Genomic DNA, 15,357 nt, shown 5'->3' on the forward strand with positions numbered 1-15,357 from the left:
GAAACGGCGACGGGAGTTGGCTGAGAGCTCCTGTCGATCAGAGGGAAGTGGGCGGGGAACGGAGAGGCCATTCGCCCGGCGCTCCTGTCAGTCAAGAGAGGCGGCAAGGTGGGAACGCAGGGTATCTTCTTACCATCTGCCGGGCCCGTTAGTAGAGATAGGAAATGTGGTAGAATGACACGAGTAAATGGACGGTGCCTAGGAACCTATAAAAACGCCCTCGCGCGCACAGCCCATAGAAAGCAATGGAGAAATCCCAGGATTTTACCCTGCCTGTTACTGAGCATCAGGCGCAACCATCCCCAAAGCAGATGTATCTTTCTAATTTGAGTCTTTTAATTTCGAGTGGGAATGAGATTTATTTGTTAAGACGTTAAAAATGCGCCGTTTTCTGTGGGCGCAAACTCTGCCCTGGTCCGGGAGGGCATAACGCTACCGAAGCAACCTTCATTCCTGCAACCGGTGCGGCGTTTTGCAACTCCGGATTCTGAGTTTGGGGGATCCAAACCACTCCACGATCCCGCGTGCAACCTGCTGCGAGATTAACAGAAGGGTCGTATCGCAGGGCTGGCGCGAGCCGGTTCTCAGCATCCAATACTGGACTGTCCTTGCATACTTACGCACCATGCCTATATAGCGCTCATGCACCCCAGGAAACATCCTGGGAGCTGTAGTTTAAAGGGTGCAGGGAAGCATAGCTCTGCGAGGGGCAAACTACTGTACAGTTCTCAGGGTTTTCTGGCCTGAGTGGGAAATGTGCTTTAATGTATGCACGTAAATCCGTGCATCTACCACTGGAATTTGCACTGGCAGTGCTCCTTTAAGGATTACAGGCTTCGTCCCTTCATGAAGCGACGCTCCGTCCCTCCGACGAAGCAGGCTCTTAGCCCGCGAAAGCAAATGGCAGAAGAAACAGGGCCACCTGTTCAGGCGCCACAATTATGCTCCCATGAATATGCAATGGGAACATATTCACCCAGTGCTTTTCCAGCTGCATTGGCTCCCGGTGGAGTACAGGGTCAGATTTCAGGTGCCCTTCACGGCCTAGGACCCTCGTACCTACGGGACCACCTCTCCTGGTATGCCCCACGGAGGACCTTAAGGTCCACATATAGCAACACCCTAGAGGTCCCGGGCCCTAAGGAAGTTAGATTAGCCAGGGCCTTCTTAACACTGGCTCTGGCCTGGTGGAACGCTCTGTCTCATGAGACCAGGGCCCTGCGGGATCTGATTTCTTTCCACAGGGCTTGTAAGACAGTGTTGTTCTGCCTGGCCTTTGGCTTAGAATCAGTTTGATTCCCTACCCCTCTTTCTTTTTTCCTTTCTCCTCCTATGAAGAGACTGCATCCTAATGTTTTAAGGTTGTATCTTAATCTTTTAAATTGTATTTTAATCAACTTGTTTTTATTATTGGTTGTTAGCCACCCTGAACCCCGTCTTGGTCTTGGCGAGGGAGGGCGGGGTATAAATAAAAAATTATTATTATTATAATTACTCGGGCCTCCAAATGCGGTTGGGGCTCCCCAGCTCCTCATCCAACAATACGAAAAGTTCCCCGCCCTAAGTCCAGTTTCCAAATAGGCTCCCGGTTCCAAAGCGGCAGTCTGGCCTACGACTCGCATCATCCCCCCCCCCCTTCACCCCGCCGGCTACTTTCCCCGCCCCTTCATCCCTTTTCTCGAAAAGGACTACATCTCCCGTCAGCCTCTTTTCCAGCTTCCGGCAGCTTTTCCCGGAAGCGGCGAAGAGCAGCCTGGCCTTGTTAAGCTGAGAAATGGAGGAGATCGGGATCCTGGTGGAGAAAACGCAGGTAAGGGAGGCCGGGACGCGCGTCGTGGGGAAGGAAAGGCGGCGCCGGCCGGATCTTCCTCCTTCGCTGTCCTCCCCCCACCGCCTCTGCTGCTTTGGGGCAGAGGCAGCGGTGCTGAAGCCCTAGAAGGCCGGCGGGGGACCGGCGAGGTGCCGAGTCACTGCGGGGCTGGTGGGGCCCTGGAGGAGGAGGAGGAGGACCGTGGCGTTTTAGCTCTTTGCCCCACTGGACCCCACTTCCCCCGGCCCCATAGAAAGCCCTGTAAGTAGCAACCCTATTGGGCGCAGGGAGGTGCCTTGAGCCCACCTGGCTCAGTGCTGCTTGCACTGACTGGCAGCGGCCAGGCTCTCCGGGGTTTCGGGCAGGGATTCTCGCCCAGCCCTGCCTGGGGAGCCAAACTGGGATTTTCTTCTGCGCTCAAAGCAGATGCTCCTCCCAAGGCTGTCAGCTAGTAGTAGGCCAGCTAGGTAGGTAAGTAGTCTCACGGGGCACAGACCTCAAAGGGGGATGGGCAGTACCGGCCTTAGAGAGGCATTTAAAAAATAATAATAATAACTGATTACATTTTTTGTTACATCTTATGAATTCCTGATACGTGTTTCACTTGTACGTTCTGAACCTGGTTTCTCGAACTTAGAAAAGCTTACATATGCTCAAGGGATGCTGCGGAAAGAGGCTTCCAGTTGGCTTGGCAGCACTTGACCCGAAGGAGTGGGTGACAAAATTAGAAAAAGGGGGAAGGCACACAGAGTGATAGTTGGATGCGCCTGAAATGGAAGCTTTTTAAAAGAGACTTGAATTTTAATATCTCAGTTCGCAAGGTTGTTAAAAATGATTTGTGTGCTAAAACATTGTCTTTTGTATTTGAGAAAGGCAATCAAAGATGGTTGTATTACTTATTCTTGCAGTTTAAAATACATTTATCGAAACTAAGTTTTTGTGCTTTCCAATTTTTCTACTAAACATGTTTCTGAACATTGAAGTTAGCATTTATTTATTTATTGTGTGGGTACAAGTAGTTAGCCTTGCCTACTGATCAAAATAATCTGGCACCAACACTGGCTTTACCACTGAGCTGTGGCCCTTCCCCTGTGGGACTTCTCTCTGGGTAGACACGTATTTAGGTTTCCTCTTTCAGGCTCCTGTTTTCCTTCTCCTGCTACATCCCATTCCATTGCTAATTAATCTTGATCTCGTTTAAGGTGTTGCCAAATCTTGGTTGTGGGTTTTTTCAGACTAAATGAGTAGATAAATAGGCACCACTCCGGCGGGAAGGTAAACGGCGTTTTCGTGCGCTGCTCTGGTTTGCCAGAAATGGCTTAGTCATGCTGGCCACATGACCCGGCCAATAAAGCGAGATGAGCGCTGCAACCCCAGAGTCGGCCACGACTGGACCTAATGGTCAGGGGTCCCTTTACCTTTACCTTAGACCTCACATGAGGCAAGGGGAAGAGGCCTGGCAGTCAGAGTCAGGAGAAGAGGAGGAGGAAGAAGAGTTGCAGGAAGGCGCAGAGGAGGAAGAGGGAGTCCCAGAGAGAGATGGGAGCTCTTAGAATCTCCTCTATCCCCTCCCCAGCTGTCTCCAAGGACAACAAGGGGCTTAAAGTGACAGGAGCAGCTGGAGATGCTACGCAGGAGAGGTTGTTTGCTTGTGCACACCACAAGGGTGTTTAAATGTGTTGAGGGAAGCATGGTCACACAGTTGCTCCAGCTGTCTGGGTTGGAGCACAGGTCTGAAGAAGGCAATGCCTAGCTAGCTGTTTAGCAGGAGCGGTGCCTGGGATTCTCGCTCCTTAGTAGCTGATATTGTGTTCTTTGCCAATAAAGAGCTAAACTTCCAGTCGCGGGTCCTCATTGCTGGGTTTGGGACATTTATTACAACTCGAAGAGGGGAAGTTTTTAGCACAACTATGCCTTTGGAATTTGTCCTAAAGTGTTTAAACTTGCGACATAGATACAGGTAGCAGAACTTAGCCTCTGATGAAACCTGCGTAGGAGGAGGCCGCAGCAAAACTTCATCTTTTTCCTGGACTGTTCCTTTGGCTTGCTCCCCTGTCATTCAGTCAGCTCAGTGGACTCCCAGCTTCCACCAGCTTCAGCCTGCATGGCTACGAATGACAGGCATTTTACTGCGGCAACATCTAGGGAGCCTCAGGTCCCCCAACTTAGGCAGGTGACATGTGCAGTGCAGGAGGTGAAAGTTTCCCAGATAACTCTACATTCTCATTTCTTTGTGTTCCCTGATTCTAGGATGAGCTTCCTGCTCTCTCCATCTCTAGGCCTCAGACTGGCCTCTCCTTCCTAGTTCCTGAGGCTGAGGATGTGGAGGACCTGTACAGCCGTTATAAGGTGAGCTACCCGGCGATCTTGTTCAGCTGTGAGGTTGTAGCGCTCTGTTTGTGGTGCTGGAGGGGGCTGTTGTGTGGTCCTTCGCTCAAGAACAGGGGTGGCAAACAGGAGCACGTTGGCAGGCTGGATCCTAAGCTCCCAGGATAGTTCAGTCGCTAAAGCATGATTCTCTTAATCTCAGAGTTGTGGGTTCGAGCCTCACGTTGAGCAAAAGATTCCTGCATTGCAGGGGGTTGGACAAGATGACCCTCATTTTTCCAACTCTACGATTCTATGATTCCTTGGGAGCCACTCTGCTGGGTGGACAAGGCCACTCACCTGTCAGTCACCTGATACCAGCATGTAACTTAGCTTCAAAGGAGAGAATCAGGATCATGGGCTAAGTACCCTTGCTATTCTTTTGCAAACCTGCCTATCAGTTAATCTCTGCTTTGGCAGAGGTTGGCTGCACTTGGCAATTCCTCAGTGCAGCTGATCCCAGATGGAGCTCGGTTGATCAGTGGTGCCTTCAAATCCCGTTTTCAGCAGGGATTAACTCCACTTCCATCCAGGAACTCCCAAACAGGACCAGTCTTTGGGGCTTGCACTTGGTGCCATATTCAAAAGGTGCTGAATGCCAGCAGTGCTTGCCATGAAAAGAAATCGGGAGCACACCTTAAGCCTCCAGATTGTTTCTTTGCAAACACTTCACCACCTGCTGCATGCGTGACATCACTTATGATGAGAGACCCGCAGGTCAAATATTCCCCATCATTGTTTGATGAGATAACAGCGGAGCCACAGAGGTTTTCCACAGAAGTTGTTTTTATAGAGGCAAACTGGTGGAGCAGTAGAAGAGTTAGGGCACCATTGCTGCAGTGCCATTTTTGATGGAGAGGTGCAAAGATGTGTTAGAAATTGTTTCTGGCCTGCTCTGTCCAAATTAATTTTTTTGTGGAATGTTAATACCTTGCAGAAATTAATTTATGCAATTTACTGCCGCAAGGCGAGGTTGAATTGCGTGTTGTGGATCATTATGAATGGGATTGAAAACAAAACTGCCATCATTGCAGTGTCTTTACGCAAATGTGACGGCACTGGGGATTCTGTGTACAGTTTGAGTTACTGCACCTTATATAGCAAATGTCTTTGTATTGTTGGTCTCGGGTGTGTTGTTGACTGGAGTGTGAGTTAGCTGCTTAGGAATTACTGTTTTTTCTTAAGGACTAGGAAGTTGAACAGAAGGGGTATTAAGCAGTAAGGGCATAGAGGCAGATGTTCGGGTCTGTGGGGAAGGATTGTAATTATTCTACCTTTCTGAAGGTTTTCTCCGTGACTTTCTTAAAAAAAAGAAATCGATATAATTCAGATTCTGCAGTATGTAGAAGATCTCACTCTTAAGATCAGAAATTCCCAACCTCCCTGGCTACACAGCTTGTCTGCTATAGTGGTAGTGTTGGGGGGGGGGCAGTGGTGTGGATGCAGAAGCCTGTGCTTGCTGCATACGGAGAAGGGCTGTAGTTCAGTGGCAGAGGATCCGCTTTACATGCAGAAGGTCCCAGGTTCAATACCCTGGAGTGCCTGGAGGCGGTTGGAGGATGGATGGCGGCTAATGGATTGAAGTTGGAATCCTGACAAGACAGAAGTACTGTTTTTGGGGGACAGGGGGCAGGTGGGTGTGGAGGACTCCCTGGTCCTGAATAGGGTAACTGTGCCCCTGAAGGACCAGGTGCGCAGCCTGGGAGTCATTTTGGACTCACAGCTGTCCATGGAGGCACAGGTCAATTCTGCATCCAGGGCAGCTGTCTACCAGCTCCATCTGGTACGCAGGCTGAGACCCTACCTGCCCGCGGACTGTCTCGCCAGAGTGGTGCATGCTCTAGTTATCTCCCGCTTGGACTACTGCAATGCGCTCTACGTGGGGCTACCTTTGAAGGTGACTCGGAAACTACAACTAATCCAGAATGCGGCAGCTAGACTGGTGACTGGGGGCGGCCGCCGAGACCACATAACACCGGTCTTGAAAGACCTACATTGGCTCCCAATACGTTTCTGAGCTCGATTCAAAGTGCTGGTGCTGACCTTTAAAGCCCTAAACGGCCTCGGCCAAATATACCTGAAGGAGCGTCTCCACCCCCATAGTTCTGCCCGGATGCTGAGGTCCAGCGCCGAGGGCCTTCTGGCGGTTCCCTCGTTGCGAGAAGCAAAGCTACAGGGAACCAGGCAGAGGGCCTTCTCAGTGGTGGCGCCCGCCCTGTGGAACGCCCTCCCATCAGATGTCAAAGCGATAAATAACTACCTGACATTTAGAAGACATCTTAAGGCAGCCCTGTTCAGGGAAGTTTTTAATCTGTGATATTTTACTGTATTTTTGGTTTCTATGGAAGCCGCCCAGAGTCTCTGGGGAAACCCAGCCAGATGGGCGGGGTACAAATAATAAATTATTATTATTATTATTATTATTATTATTATTATTATTATTATTACCCAGCATCTCCTGGTAGCTGCTGCTAGTCAGGGTTGGCTAGATGGAGCAGTGCTCTGACCATGTAAGTCACCTTCCTAGGTGTTCCTACGATATCATGAGTGGTAATTCAGCTGGTGCAGGAGGAGGTTTGAGGAGGATTTCGTTGTGCCCCCCTGTAGAAATTGCAGCAAGAGCTGGAGTTTCTGGAAGTGCAAGAGGAGTACATCAAAGATGAGCAGAAGAACCTAAAGAAGGAGTTTCTGCACGCCCAGGAGGAGGTGAAACGAATCCAGAGCATTCCGCTGGTCATTGGCCAGTTCCTGGAGGCCGTGGATCAGAACACAGCCATTGTTGGTTCCACCACAGGTACAGTCCCTTCTTTCCTCCTTCCCATCTACCTGCAATGGGCCAGCTCCAGGTTTCAGGAGGCAGTGGACAAAGTCCGCTCTGGCAGGGGGCCCTGCTCTGTTTGTGTGCCCCAGATGGTGGTGGCTAATAGCAATCAGCAGCATTCTGAGCTGTATTGAACTGCCGAGGAGTGCCATTCAAATTTCCCACAATGCCCCGAGTGCCACAACGCCAGGGGAATTGTGGGAAACTTAAATGGCAGCTAGATTCATAGACCTGGCACTGCTCAATGTGTGTGTGATTTGGGGAGGGCGGGAGAAGTAAAGGGAGGCAAGTATCATTGTTTGGCACTGCCAGGGTGCTGGGGCTCTGGCAACTGCCCAGGGATGCCAAGTGCGGGCGCCAGCCCTCCCCTCCCCTTACATTGCAGCTTGAGAAAAAGAGCTGGCTTGTCTCCCTGGCGGCCTCTGTTTCCAGTCTTTTATCTCATAAGTGTGTCTCCACTTCAGGCTCCAACTATTACGTCCGGATCCTGAGCACCATTGACCGGGAGCTGCTGAAACCCAATGCCTCTGTGGCCCTGCATAAACACAGCAATGCCTTGGTGGACGTATTGCCCCCTGAGGCTGACAGCAGTATCATGATGCTCACTTCAGGTAAGGCAACTCTTCCTTGGATCAGAGAGGTGAGCCCTGTTAATGGGCTGCCTATGGGCAGGGCTTCCAGGATGTCTTCAGTAAGAAGACAGCACTTGCTGTCTTCAGAGTCCTTGGTGTGGGGAACCTCAGACCCGCAAGTCCCAATTTGGCTTGCAAGGACATTCCTTGCAAACCCTACCCACTGCACACCTGACAGGCAGGTACTTGTATGGCTGCAAAGGAACAGCTGGGAGCTTAAAGTGAGCTCCTGGTTGCGCTTTCGCTGGAGCAAGCTGTGCTCGCACTGCCCATCAGATCCAGGAGCATGAAGTGGTTTACATTGGAACTGCGGCTCCAATGGAGCTCCAGCATGTGCTGGCTGGGGCTGATGGGAGTTGTAGTCCAAAACAGCAGGCAGGGGTGGGGGGAAGGCTGCCCAAGGCTATGAAGAAAGGGGCCCAGTGGAATCAAGGTAGCGCTTGAAAGAATGTAGCAGGGTAGAAAGAGATCCAAGGGCAGGAAAACACCTGAGGTCCCGTCCCTTCTCTGAGCAGATCAGAAACCAGACGTGATGTATGCCGACATTGGTGGGATGGATATTCAGAAGCAGGAAGTGAGGGAGGCAGTAGAGCTGCCCCTTACCCACTTTGAACTCTACAAACAGGTACGTGATCTAAATTTCTATGTCGGAGGTATGTGCAGTGTGTGCACAAATAGGCTGTCATTCATGTATCTATCTGCACTTTTCCTTTAGAAAGCTCGCAGTGGCTTGCTTCAACAACAGTGATCCTAGAAAGCTGCCATATACTGAGTCAGACCACTGACCTATCGAGCTCACTATTTTCCACTGACCAGCAATGACTCTCGAGGGCTTCAGCTCAGGGATCTTCACAGTGTTTTCTGGCGATGCCAGGAATTGAACTTGGAGCCAACTGCATGCAGAGCAGAAGCTCTGCTGCTTCTTACCCTTAATGGCTCCCTTACCCTTACCCTTAATGGCTCCCATTAATATTCGTTTGCTTGGGACAGGAAGTGGGTGGGGTGGAATTGCAGAGAGAACTGCATCCTCCGCACTGCATCGCCTGTGTTCATTTTACAAAGAAGAAAGCAAACGTTTTTTCTCCTGTCCTAAGCTGGGTCGGTTGTCATCTGTATGATTGAAAAACACAGCAAAGGGAAACCTCCCTTGTTGCATGCGCTGGTAGCTATCAGTCCTGCGTTTTAATCTTTGAGCTGCTTTGTATAGAGAACATCTGTGCCTTCTTGCCAGTGGAGGGAGATCCCCAAGCAGAGCCCGGATTAAATCCTGGCTATTATTTCTAGATATTTTACATGGGTGCACACCAAGATTTACTTGTGCATGCCCTTCTCAGTGCTTGGACCAGCCCTTAGCCCAGTCGGTGCCCAATGCAACAATATCATTGAAGCAAAATCTGGATGTGGTTGGTGCATGGATGGGAGGCTTCTGGGTGTAGTGGCTGAGTTTCCCCAGCCACTCTGGGCGGCTTCCAATCAAGTGTTAAAAACAATACAGCATTAAATATTAAAAACTTCCCTAAACAGGGCTGCCTTCAGATGTCTTTTAAAAAGAAGATAGCTGCTTATTTCCTTCACATCTGAAGGGAGGGCGTTCCACAGACCAGGCGCCACTACCGAGAAGGCCCTATGTCTGGTTCCCTGTAACCTCACTTCTCGCAATGAGGAAACCGCCAGAAGGCCCTCGGTGCTGGATCTTAGTGTCCGGGCTGAACGATGGGGGTGGAGACACTCCTTCAGGTATACAGGACCGAGGCTGTTTAGGGCTTTGAAGGTCAGCACCAACATTTTGAATTGTGCTCGGAAACGTACACAAAGTAGGGTTTTATTCTGTTGAGAGATGTGACAAGGGCCCTTGAGATGGCCTCTTCTGTTGTTCTTTTCTCACCTTTCGGCCCCTTTTTTCAGATCGGCATTGACCCTCCACGGGGGGTGCTGATGTACGGCCCACCTGGTTGCGGGAAAACCATGTTGGCCAAAGCAGTGGCTCATCACACCACAGGTGAGCAGGGCACCAGTTCTCTTGGCTTGGATACATCACTACCCAGTTGGGTGTAGGTTTGCTGGCATCCCTTGGTCTTCCCAAGGTGGTGGCCCCGTTAAGATGGGTTTCCCTGGGAGACCGAGGGATGCCAAAGAAGCTGGGTCTAACTCTGCCTTTCCCTCCAGCTGCCTTCATTCGGGTAGTAGGATCCGAGTTTGTGCAGAAGTACCTGGGCGAGGGTCCGCGCATGGTGCGGGACGTTTTCCGCCTGGCCAAAGAGAACGCCCCAGCCATCATTTTCATTGACGAGATTGACGCCATTGCCACCAAGCGCTTCGATGCCCAGACCGGGGGTGAGTTGGTGACGGGGGAAGAGGGAGCGAGGGGGCGGGGCTCTTGGGCAACTGTGGCCACCTAAATAGAGGGAAGGACTAGGGAAGAGCAGCTTACATACAATCGGTAAAAACAGGACAGTCCTTGCCCATAGGATTACAGTCTTAACAGAATAAAAAAATTCCTTCCAGTAGCACCTTAAAGACCAACTAAGTTAGTTCTTGGTATGAGCTTTCGTGTGCATGCACACGAAAGCTCATACCAAGAACTAACTTAGTTGGTCTTTAAGGTGCTACTGGAAGGAATTTTTTTATTTTGACTATGGCAGACCAACACGGCTACCTATCTGTAACTAGTCTTAACAGACACAGCACGAAAGGAAATGGGATGGGGGAGGGAAGAGGGAAAGCAAATGTTATAATGAGCAGCAGGAATAGAAACTTTTCAGGGACAGAAGGAGCAAGGGGCTGTCATCAGAGCCACTGCAGCAGTTCTGCTTCCCAGTCTCTTCCTCTGCTGCAGCCTCAAATATATTTGGGAAATACCACCTGGAGGAAGTTGCTTTAACCTTTCACCTGCTGCTCCAACCCCCTTGACTAGATCCACACACCCCTAGCTGATAAAAGCAGCCAGCAAGCGATTGGGGAAATGGTGAAGTTCCCTCTTCCGTGTTAGGCAGCAAATATAAGTTTGGGAATCCTGTGTTGGCTGCGCAACCCCTAGTTTCTGCCTGAGTCCTGGCAGCTGGGTAGGGCTGCTGCAATTCCTGCTGCCTCCTCTAGGTGTTGCTCCGACCTTCCAGTGTCACAATGTGCTAGAACCCTGGGCTTCCGTAGTTCTTTGTCGGTTGAACATAGTGACCTCTGCATATGGTTGGCCTATGAGAGCCAAAGGACAGACTTGGCCCAGGTGAGGCTAATGCTTCTGCTAGGGGGGAATATATTTTTTCCAAACAGGACATCCAAATTCTTCAACATGCGTGAATCGGGCATATTTTGTGCGGGCAATCACTTTATTTTGTGCAGTCGGGGTTGCAAATCTGGATTTGTTGAGCAAGAAATAGGATGGCAGCTGAGTGTGGAAGAAGCAGGGAGGCTTAGAAGGGCTGTAAGCTCAGTAGTAGGGCATTCACCTTGCATGCAGAAAGGTCCCTGGTTTAATCCCCAGCAATGGAAATGGGCATAGACCACTAGAAGTCCTTTCTTTTCTGTCCTTGTATACCAGGGATGAGGAAACAAATGGTACTCAACTGCACATGAGAAGGAAGGCGGGTAGCAGCAGGCTTGGAGAAACTTCACATTTTACAGAAATGGGAAACATACCCAAGGCTGAGGGTATCCCAAAACAGCCCAGTAAGCCCTGAGCATGCTCAGCAGCCTGGCGGGTAGGTGAGAATGGAAAACTGTAGTGCCAGACTGGAATGGTGTAGCCTGTAAAAGGACACGGCTGTCTGATTAGAATGCCAGACAGGCAGACTCTATACCGCAGCATCTTGTTTGTGGGTCTCGTATCCTCCAAGCCCCTCAATGGGCACCGCGGAGACTTCTGCAGTCTTTTCTCTGCAGTAATGAGGACTCAAAACTTAGACAGCTGTATAAATCCTGAGGTTCTCTGAATGACGGCTTAACAGGCCAGTGTGGTGCATTCCAGGCTTGGACGATATCCCTGAAGATGGGTCGGTAGCGCAAAGCAGCTTTGGCTATGGCAGCGAAAGGAAAGGGCAGCTCTCTCTTCCAGGGCACACCAGCTGATAAATTTGTTGGTCTCTCTACAGCTGATAGGGAGGTTCAGCGCATCCTCCTGGAGCTACTCAACCAGATGGATGGCTTTGACCAGAATGTTAACGTCAAGGTACGTGTGTTGGGCAGCAGTGGGGGTGGGGGGGCAAGGGAAAGGGTTGAGTGGCCTAGAAAGGCAATTCCCCTCTTTAGCATAAGCTCTGGATTTAAAGCAAAGATGGGGAAAGCTGTGGCTCTCTAAATGTTGTTGAACTACAACTCCCATCATCCCTAAGTTTTGGCCTGGGCCCCTTGGGAGTTGGAGTCCAGCAACATCTGGAAGGCCACCAGTTTCCATCCCTGCCTAAAGGGTTCCAACAAATGTTGGCTTTTCTCCACTTAACTTACCAAACTCAAATTCACAGTCTGCCTGAGCCTGCCATTAATTTTTTGCATGAAGAAGTTGGGTTTAACGGTGTTCTCTCTTGGTTCCCTTCTAGGTGATAATGGCCACGAATCGAGCAGACACCCTGGATCCTGCTCTGCTCCGGCCAGGCCGCCTAGATCGTAAAATTGAGTTTCCCTTGCCGGACCGGCGCCAAAAACGGTTGATCTTCACCACCATCACCAGCAAGATGAACCTGTCTGAGGAGGTGGATCTGGAGGATTGTATCCTTTTGGACGGTGTAGTGGGAAGAAATGGGTGGAGGGCAGGGGAACTAGAAGAATGGCCAATCAGCTGAGCTTAAGAGATGTTTTGTTTGTGTGTCATCCCCCCGCTTTGACCTGCTAACAGAATAAAGTTCCCTGAACTTATTTCTTGTCTTTTAAAGTTGGATGGTAAAATACCCCTCTTACCCACCAATCCTTCTGGCAGTGAATATGGGGAGCAAGCTGATGCTATAAAGCCAGGGCAGGAAACCTGCGGCTGTCCAGAAGTTGCTGAGCTATAACTCCCATCATCCCAAGCCATTGGCCACAATGTCTGGGGATGATGGGAGCTGGGAGTTCAACAACATCTGGGGGGCCACCAGTTCTTTATTTAATGCTGTTAAATAAAGGGGAATGAAGAGCAAGAGGCCAGTTGGACTGTTTGTAACCATAGCATCCTCGAGTACAGGGGTTGGAAGCTAGGGTGTACCTGTCGCCTGACTATTTTCCCAGCTCCCGCTGCCAACCTCCTACTTCCATGGAAAGGGTTGCATCGAACCTGGCAGGTGCTGCCCTTAGCAAAAAACAAATAAATGCAAAATTAGCAGCTGCTGATCATCAACTTTCAATGGGAAAGGTGGCAGCTCCCAATGGGGGATTTTGCAGTCATATGGGCCAGTCTTCTCACCTTTTCTGGAATGGGCACACAGAGCCCATTTGCTCCTGCTCTTTCCTTCACTCTTCCTTCCAGACGTGGCGCGGCCGGATAAGATCTCAGGAGCCGACATCAACTCCATTTGCCAGGAGGTTAGTATCGTGTGTTAGACAGCGGTTAGTACTCCCCCTTTTTTTTAGTTTTTACTTCCTGCTGATGTTACCTGTTCATGCTTCCTCCCCTCCTTCCTGTCTCCTTAAGGCTGGCATGCTGGCTGTCCGGGAGAACCGTTACATTGTGCTGGCCAAGGACTTTGAGAAGGCCTACAAGACTGTCATCAAGAAAGACGAACAGGAGCACGAGTTCTACAAATAAAAAGATGGGAGAAGCAGGATGGAGACGGAGGTGGTGGTCTCAGTCTGTGGGGGGCGGGGGCATTTTTGGTATCTCTGGTGTTGGTGTGTGAGATTTATCCTGTGAATAAATAATTACCCAGGACTTTACTTGCTCCCTTCTTCGGTGGGGATAAGAGATTACCCTCGCCTTAAGACTCAAACCCCACCACCACCACCACCCACAGTTTATTCATGGCCAACTCTTACGTAGCATTTGTTCCTAAGCCTAACAGGCAACGCCGTTAGGTGAGTTTTCTACAGGGGTGGCCAACCTTTTAGGGGGCTGCTCAGGCCCCACATTCACATTTTGCTAACCCTCTGGGGGTTGCATGCCAGGGGCAGGTGAAGCTACCCCACACTTGAGCATGCACACTTTCATTTGATCAATTTGATAATTGGGGAAAGGGAAGGTTTCACCACCACCACCGCTCTGGGCTTTTCCCACCTCCTCCTTTCTCTCTTTGCTGTTGCCACCAAAAGCAAAGGATTCTTTTCAGGGGGAAGCAGAACAGATTGCTTCAGGAGCCAAATCAATCCCCTGAAAAGAGGGGGTAGCTGGCTCTGTTCTCCAGTGGTGAAAGGAAGGGTATGGAGAGATTTTAGCTCCATGATGGAACATGCACTTGGCAGGTCGAAGGTCCTGGGATCGCCTGTGGAAATGAGCAGGGAACCTCTGGCCCATGTTCCAGTGTTGCTCTTGCTAGGGGGTCCCGTTTGTCTTTTCAGAATGGGGAGATGAGCCCTGCAATGCTCAGTGGTGGGAGAGCACAGCACGTCCATGCGTTTAAAAGTGCCCAAAAGGTCTTGTGTGGGCAAAGGCGCGGCTTCCTCCCGTCTGAGCTGCTTTGGACATCATTTGTCACTAGAGGGAATCGCTTCACCCTGAACAACATGGCGGCCAGTTAAATAAAGACAGGAATGGATTTCCCCCCTCCGAACTGTTTTGAAGAGGCACGGAGTGCAGCAAGGTGTGGTGACAGCTTGTAGTTGAAGCCGGTACTTCAAAAGCATGCCCCTTTTAGATTTCTTAAGAGCTTTTTATCGCAACGCCAAAGTGACATCTGAAAAGGACCCGCTCACTATGGAGGAGCGGCTGCTTGTTCTATTTTTATGTTGTCCAATGTGCAGCTAAAACAATAACAAAAACAGACCCCTGTCCGAAAGAGATGCAGCTGCACAGCATTTGCTCTCCCATCTCTCTCTATACACATGCTTTATATTTTATCCCAATACAGTAGTCTGGTACAGAAAAAAGGTTTCTTAAATGTTACGCCAGTCCCTTGAAGGAGTCAATCTTTGAACGGAAAGAGGTTTTTAAAATATTGTATTACATATGATAACTGGCTTACAAATACGAGGAGGCCTGTGTTAAGCACAAATGTTTGAGTATATGTTCGCTGTTCATGCAATTATCACCACCTGCTTTCTGCATTTTGCTCCCTTCAGACTCTTTACAATCTCCCCTGAATCATGTGTTAAATATATCTGTAACTCAGGATAATGCTTCACTCGCCTGATGAAGATGGACTGTAGTCCACGACGCCTTATGCTGCAGTACATTTACAGTGGTACCTTGGGTTAAGTACTTAATTCGTTCCAGAGGTCCGTTCTTAACCTGAAACTGTTCTTAACCTGAGGTACCACTTTAGCTAATGGGGCCTCCCGCTGCCGCCGCACAATTTATGTTCTCATCCTGAAACAAAGTTCTTAACCCGAGGTGATATTTCTGGGTTAGCTGAGTCTGTAACCTGAAGCATATGTAACCTGAAGCGTATGTAACCCAAGGTACCACTGTATCAGTCTTAAATATGCTGCAAGACTCTTAGCAGTGTTTGCTGCAGTAGATGTAAATGTGACCTTGTGCCTGTAGCTCTTTGAAGGGGCTATGGAAGGCAGGAGCCCAAGCAAAGTGACGCCTTATAACAGTTACAGAACATGTTGTTCTTTCTTCAAAGGATGCAGGCTCCCTCACTAACATTGGCATACACATGGTA

The 15,357-nt window shown here is 49.9% G+C and overlaps 1 protein-coding gene and 1 long non-coding RNA gene across 2 annotated transcripts; one reads left to right on the forward strand and one right to left on the reverse strand.

The window, feature by feature from the left end:
* The first annotated feature begins 1,652 nt into the window (after positions 1 to 1,652).
* PSMC4 (proteasome 26S subunit, ATPase 4) lies at positions 1,653 to 13,366 on the forward strand. The gene is made up of 11 exons (XM_081203555.1): positions 1,653 to 1,810; positions 4,061 to 4,159; positions 6,785 to 6,971; positions 7,463 to 7,609; positions 8,146 to 8,255; positions 9,536 to 9,629; positions 9,797 to 9,964; positions 11,719 to 11,795; positions 12,163 to 12,331; positions 13,065 to 13,120; positions 13,230 to 13,366. The coding sequence occupies exons 1-11, from the start codon at positions 1,775 to 1,777 to the stop codon at positions 13,341 to 13,343; spliced, it is 1,257 nt and encodes a 418-aa protein (XP_081059681.1). The 5' UTR covers positions 1,653 to 1,774; the 3' UTR covers positions 13,344 to 13,366.
* LOC308592299 lies at positions 10,905 to 13,305 on the reverse strand. Its single transcript, XR_014010471.1, has 2 exons — positions 13,192 to 13,305; positions 10,905 to 11,015 (listed from the first exon to the last, which is right to left on the reverse strand). It is a non-coding gene; the product is annotated as an uncharacterized lncRNA (long non-coding RNA).
* Positions 13,367 to 15,357: the final 1,991 nt, after the last annotated feature.

This window comes from Podarcis bocagei (assembly GCF_964188305.1).
Source record: "Podarcis bocagei genome assembly, chromosome: 7".
NCBI classification, from domain to species: domain Eukaryota; kingdom Metazoa; phylum Chordata; class Lepidosauria; order Squamata; family Lacertidae; genus Podarcis; species Podarcis bocagei.

Coding starts and splice junctions, on each gene's coding strand:
- PSMC4 (XM_081203555.1), top strand. CDS start 1,775: ATGGAGGAGATCGGGATCCTGGTGGAGAAAACGCAG. Junction 4,160..6,784: donor ACCTGTACAGCCGTTATAAG/GTGAGCTACCCG, acceptor GCCCCCCTGTAG/AAATTGCAGCAAGAGCTGGA. Junction 9,630..9,796: donor AGTGGCTCATCACACCACAG/GTGAGCAGGGCA, acceptor CTTTCCCTCCAG/CTGCCTTCATTCGGGTAGTA.